At 30.9% G+C, this 7,257-nt stretch overlaps 1 protein-coding gene across 1 annotated transcript; it reads left to right on the plus strand.

Moving 5' to 3' along the window:
- Positions 1-302: 302 nt before the first annotated feature.
- On the plus strand, positions 303-7,024 carry LOC113518549 (outer dense fiber protein 3-like). Its single transcript, XM_031913033.2, has 5 exons — positions 303-497; positions 865-996; positions 3,559-3,775; positions 4,747-4,936; positions 6,775-7,024. The coding sequence occupies exons 1-5, from the start codon at positions 365-367 to the stop codon at positions 6,898-6,900; spliced, it is 798 nt and encodes a 265-aa protein (XP_031768893.2). The 5' UTR covers positions 303-364; the 3' UTR covers positions 6,901-7,024.
- Positions 7,025-7,257: the final 233 nt, after the last annotated feature.

The following is a 7,257-nucleotide window of genomic DNA, read 5'->3' on the forward strand; positions in this document are numbered from 1 at the left end:
ATATTAGAGAATTGAAATGTGAGAAAATGAAGGCATAATGAAGACGACCCACCTCGGCCGGAAGCCATTGCTCCGTCGCACGTCGTTCTGTGCGACGATATCCTGTGCAGCTCAATTTCCTGGCCCGTGGAAATTCCCGTCGAGTTTTTATTTGCTCCCTTCATTCCGGCGTTGCGCTGCGCCGTTTCGTTTTATCTGCAAATGTTATCGCGCACCGGTCGCCGTGATTTCGGCTGCCCTCAGAGGTTGTATGGTGTATATATTTGAAACATATCGGGTGTCAGCAGTTATGACACCTGTCAAAAACAAACTTTTTGAGATAACAGTATAATTTTTCGAAACAATATTTTGTTAAACTACAAAAATGCCGTGGAGCTGGGAATGCAGAGCGAAGCTTATCAAACAACTGCCCTCGAAACCGGCCGAGCATCGGCGGCCAGTGGCAGGCGAGAGGGCATCTCCAGGGCCCAATCAATACGAGGCACCGCAAATATTTTGTAAATAATTAATTATACGACACACATTTCCGTATTTTAAACACAGAATATAGAGTAGCGTTCAGATTTTACATGAAATTGTATACTAATATTCACTGAAACACAAAGTGGAAATTAATAAGTAATTGCAATGATTGATTATTAAACTATTAAACTGTAATTATGTATAATAATATATAATATAACTATGAAATCTGTAATTAATTATTAAACTATTGATAATTCATAAATGGGATATTGAATAGAAATTATTTTTAAAAAAATATTATTATTTCTTTTTAGTTTCAAAATAAAAATAATTCATAATATTTTATGCTGAAATATTAAAAATAATTTGTATTTCTTATTTTCTTTTTTTATTTGGTAGGTGGCAATGGTTACTCGAAAATAAGACGCTCTCCAGCATACACCTTCGGTCATCGGACACGATCGAGTTTCAGCAAACCTGTCACTACACCATTTGCCCCCATGTTCAACTGTCGGGGCTTAGGGACCAAAGGTATATTTTATGATACACTGTACTCGGCTACATTAAAGTACAAATAATAATATTAACTTTAATGGATAACCATGATTGTAACAAACTCAGCGCTGGAAATTGTAGTAAAAGTAGGTACTAATTCATTTGTACATTTGAATCAGCTTAAACATTTGTGTCTGAACTAGGTTATAAAAACCTGTATCTCAGACAACAGCGCTCAACTTTCATTAAATACTATAACATTAGCTCAGCAAAATTACGAATATAATGAAAGTAATTACCAATTATCATCTCTCTACCTCAAAAGGTCAAATCCACGACTACTAAATTTAATAGTAGAAATCGTTACCAATTAGCTAATTAAAATATGAAATTTATACAACTTTTTCCATTTTATTTCATTTTATGTAAATAATCCTTAATGTTAATTAAATATATTAAATATACATAAAAATATATAAAAATTCATATCTCTGACGTGTAAGCGATAACTTTACTAAAATATCTAGAGATCTTGATTTAGATTTATCTAATTCTAAGATAGAATATACATGTGCAATGTGTATCAATACATGTGCTAAATCAGTGGTTCTTTGATACTTTATCTTTGAACGTGTGATTTTAACTTTTTATTTTGTATAATTTAATATAAATTGATTTACAATTAATTCTCAGCAATGCAATTATGCAAGTTACATAAAAAAATAGTCATTAAAAAAATTTGATATTACATTTTTTATGGTATATAACAACGAGTACCGAAAGATATACAATAGTAAAAATTTATACAGTTAATTGACAATATATCGACTAATACCGATTGTATTTCTTAGAATTATGGAGCCCAAATAAAAATAGTATGAATTTTATGATAGCACTTTACATCAATGAAATATATTATTAATAAACAATTATGTAAAATGTTTATTATTACCTCAGTTTTATATATAAAAAGCCAAATACAAAGCTAATAATTACCTTAGCATATAATAATTACTAGATTTGTGGTCTTATATTACTCATTTTTCTCGATCGATACTATTCTTCCATCTAGTTTACTATTAAATCTATCTATCTACTCTACTTTATCTCTTTTAATATAACTAATAATAAAAATGTCAACCATTTAATTAAAAATATTACTCTACTGATAAATTCTCCTCGCTTCATCCTATGTACATAGTTTCCATTGTATATTCCTAGCGCCAACAACTAGGTAAATGCTCTATTTATTCGCCTATATCTTTACAAAATGTTTTTATTATGACACAATGGCAGACACGCTGACGGCCCAACTGTTGTAAGATCACATCACTAGTGTATACGGGACATCGCTAGAGTTGGACACGGATTGGTTGATTATTGTATAATAATGGCTGTCTGATTAATGAATAAAGAATTAATGAATTAATGAATAAAGAATCTGCAATAATAAAATAAACCGTCTTTTATTAAAAGACTATAAAAATGTAACACCATCCTATGGAAAGTGGTAACACCATCATCATCATCACATAGTATAAAACACAGTCGCTGTCGCTGTCTGTCCGTCCCTGTGTATGCTTAAATCTTTAAAACTACGCAACGGATTTTAAAGCAGTTTTTTAAATAGATAGAGTGATTCAAGAGGAAGGTTTATATGTGTAATACATGTAATACTGTAAAGAATAATACTGTAGAGAAACATTGATAAATTTAAAGTTTTTTTAATGTAATGTCGTAAATAAACACATTTTTTGTGCTTACATTGCAAACGCTAGCTAAACCCCACGAGATAAATCAAAACAATGTACTACAGTTTTGTACACCTTAAAAAGGCTAACAAAAAAGTCCGCGATGGTATATATCTATCTTTTAAGGATAACCCACCATAATCATTTTTTATACTTTATATTTTACATTTGATTCATTATTTTTATCCAATTAAGTACCTTAAATACATAGTCCATTTAATATAGACCAATATGGCCCTTTATCATGTTTGTATTGTCTAATGACAACGTAGGTATATTTAGTATCAGCATTACACCCGTCGAAGCCGGGGCGGGTCGCTAGTCACCTATAAATATGAACAATGCCTTAGAATCGCAGAATATACTGGAATACCCATGGTAATCCTAATACGTTGATATTCCTAAGGACTATGATGTTATGCTTAAGCATCCTGTAATTTCACTGTTATATATGCTTTACCCTTCTCACCAAAACGGAGCCATAAAATCACAGCTACTTTACGGCTGTTTTAATGGATGAAATTATAATAGTGAACCCGTCTGCGCTAGCAATATACGCTGGCGAGGCACTAGTGAAAGATGATAGGTGAGGATGAAGGCAAGTCAAGATGGTTTCCAGGGGGAACTGCGTTAAGATTGACCTAATAGGATATAATGCTAGCAATGGGGCTATGTTAGAAACCATTACTAACAGTCCATTTCCCCTAGCTTACGACAGAAACTCAAATAAAACAGAGATACCAATGCAAACAACTTTTCTACAAAGCCTTCTTTTGATAAATGTCTTTTACAGTAAGGCATAGACAATTAAATACCAACTGTCTCTGTTTACAAAATCTCTCACCAGGTCAATATAAAATCAGTCATTGCGTCGTCACACCACATATTGAACCTCCATGCAATAGGCTGAAAATACCAGGACCGGCCACATACGCACCTACAGCCGTGACTCGTTACAAGCGACCCCCAGCGTACAGCATACGGCCCGCAGCAAGACAACCGTACCAACCTTGGGATCAGTGGACACCTCCACCCAATATGTACTACCCACCAATACCTAGGGCGTAAGAAATTATTTTTAATACTAGCTTTTACCTGCGACTTCATCTGCGTACTTAGAATATGTTTATTGACTGAGATAAAAAAATATGTCCATCCCATATACCAAATTTTATAACGATTGATTGAGTCATTAAAGTGCTGAAAGGTAACAAATAAATTGATAATCGTATAAAATGTGAATATATAAAGGTAATAAACAAACTAACTACATATAATAAATCTTATACAATAATACCAAACAAACTCATTTTCATATTTATAATATTAGTAAAGATTTACATAGCTTTATGCCAGGTATTTTATTGAAGAAATCTCTCCTACTTCAAACACTGTCATAATTTAGAATTTAAAAAATCATATTAGTATATCATAAGAATTTATTTCTTCATATTCCTATCATTGATATAATAATGCGAAATGGCCAAAACATACATACAGATTCTAAAAAACAGCACTGAAAATAAAGTGCACCCATTTAACCAACTACCAAAGTTTGTAGTCAGACTTAACAAAATTTTCTTACAACACTGTTCAGAGGAATAACACCTGAGTCCTCAGGAATAGCAACACATGGAGAGTATCAGAAACGAAACAGTATACTCTGTTATGTCCATGGTACTGCTCATGTCTATAGGCAACGGTTACTACTTTTCATCAGGTGGGCCGTCAGATTGTTGAAGTTGCATAAAAAAAACTTCACGAACGTCTTGTCCTAATATAACTGTCTACTTTTTTTTATTGGTGACAGTTATAAATGTAACTTTGTATAAGGATATAAATAAAAACTCTATTATTGTACAGTAAAGTCTTAAATTATAGGAGATTATATAAACAGAAAAAATAATATAAATTATTAAATGTTTTTACATTTCATCTTTCTTCTGATTTCGTATATTCTCTGATTTCACACCGAGTTGTATTATGATGTAAGTAAATAATATTATACACACAAAAGATGCTGATTAAATTTCAGAAAAGCGCCAGCATATACTCTCGGTTACATGGAAAGAAGCTTAAAATCGCAAAATCTCCCGGGTCCCGGCGAGCACGAACCGAACTTTGACTACGTCAAGAAAAATAAACCTGCATTCTCGTTTGGTACCCCATTCAGGCGTTTAATACCGCCGAAGACGCCCCCACCGAATGCTTACTGTAAGAAAAAGGTAAGCAGACAATTTACTTAATATATATTACTCTAAACTTAATCAAACTTATGAAGTAATAACTGCCTTCGGTTTTGAAGTGGCAAATATTTGCTGTGAAAATGCTTACGTTTAATGAGATTTCTTCGAAAAGATTAAAATTGTTGAGCAATATGCAATAATCATGATTTACCATCTACAGAAGGAAATCTCTTATTACAATTTGATAAATTTTACATTTGATATTGACAAGTTAATATAAATATTAATTACAATATATTAATACAAATTCCAATATACCTATTTTATTTCTTATACGTGAAATAATTGGTAAACAATCTTACATATTTTCATCAAATTTAATTATTTAAAAATAAATCAAGCTAAAAGTAAGACACAACTAATAACCTTCTTATAATAAGTTTTTTCCCCCCATTTTATGCACTGTTATTTCAGTAAAACAAATAAGTCAACATCATTTACTGAATATGTCAATATACATAAAAGAGACCATAACTATTCATACCAGGTACTCGTACAATATTTCAAAAAGGTGTAACTTTCATAATACTAACTACAATACAAAATAGAACTCCATACTGTCTTTACAAAGTTTGTTCTTGTTCCGTCTACACGAAAACATAAATGATTCACTTAAACTGACGAACTTGAATATAACACAAAGATCTATCTCAAAAATATCTGGGAAAGCTAACTTTCTCTTTGTATTACCACTGATAATAAGCAGTCGTTCATACACGACATTGCCCAAAGTTATCCCATTTTCCTCTAACTCCACGCTTTCATCTCTATTCCTCTTATAGTTTAAATTATCTATTTTAAATGTCTATCTTTAAAAGAATAATTTTCGTTATCAAATTTTAAATGTACTTTTAAAAGACACCTCAATTAAAATAATTGTCGAGTGTGCAAAATTAAGAACAATTATTATATAAATTGTCTAGTTTGTTTAAAAATTGTCACAATATTGTACACCGCTCTACCCACTGGCATTGATGCTTCTTTCCACTTTGGGTTTGCTGGAAGAAAACTCTAAAGTTAAGCTCGCCTTTGTACTTTTGATTACCTCTGTCATATTCTTATAACTGATGTGTACAATAAAGAATTAAAATAAATAAATAAATGTAATATGAAAAATGTATGTATCTAAATATGCTAAATATATTCATTCATCGAACTTTCACTTAAATATAATTCTGTTAATAGCTTTAATTTCATTAATCATCCCTTTAAGCGTGATTGTGTAAAAAACATTCAACCATTTAATTTCACGTTTAGTGGTTTTTAAAACTTTTTTGTAGTAATTGACAATTCAATTTATTTATTTACCAAACGCCGTTGTCCTCCTTCTTATGAATAATAACGTGTAAGTTGTGCAATGGACATTACAATGCACTCAGTAAAGGCCATGGCACTGTCCATATCTATAGGCAAAGATATTGAAGTAGGTTTTATGTGTTATGTTGGTCTGTGGAGCCCACGCGTTGCTAGGTTACTTTTTTTCTGTTACTTTCAATCTAAAGTTAAATAAAATGTAATACGCTATATAGATTTCCCTTATTTTATTTCATCAAAAGATTACCATTTTCCATGAAGTGAGGCCTCAGCTTATTTGCCGTTCTAAGTATCATAATCATACCTATAGAAATCTACATATCGTTGATAATGTAGATTTTTAATTCACGTATTTTTTTTTCAAAACGATTGAATAAATTTTGAATTTATCTATTACAAACAAACATACAAACAAGTAATCAAATCTTTCCACTTTATAATTATAGTATACATATATAGGAATAGCAATATATGGTTGTAAAATTAATCTTTTTTTATTGCAGTTTATGGTAACGAAGAGAACAATACCGGCTCCGTCGTTTGGTATACGTCATACGCCTTATTTGGGGCGTCATGAAGTACCTTTGAAATCATCTAAATTAGATTTAATATTAAACGACGCTCATTAAATTAATTGCATTTTATTAACAATTAAGTTAGATAATTATATACGTAATTTCTTGTAATTTTATTTATGTACCTACCCGGCTTATTTATTAGGGTAATATTTCTTTGATTTTATGTACTCGCATGTAGACAATAATAAAGTTTTACATTATCTGCATATATTTTTTTTTTAATTTCTATTAATTGTACAATTATAATAATAGTATCCTTAATGTTCACATTATCTATTAAAAATAAAGTTAAATATCATTTACTAAATAAACTTTATCCTTACATTGCATAAATTTGAAAGTACTACTCTCACTTAACACCTTAACGACAACCAGTCACTATGAAATTTGGTAAATGAAATTATCGAT

The sequence above is a fragment of the Galleria mellonella genome, unplaced genomic scaffold (assembly GCF_026898425.1).
Source record: "Galleria mellonella isolate WM207_F2 unplaced genomic scaffold, CSIRO_AGI_GalMel_v1 utg132, whole genome shotgun sequence".
Taxonomy (NCBI): Eukaryota; Metazoa; Arthropoda; class Insecta; order Lepidoptera; family Pyralidae; genus Galleria; species Galleria mellonella.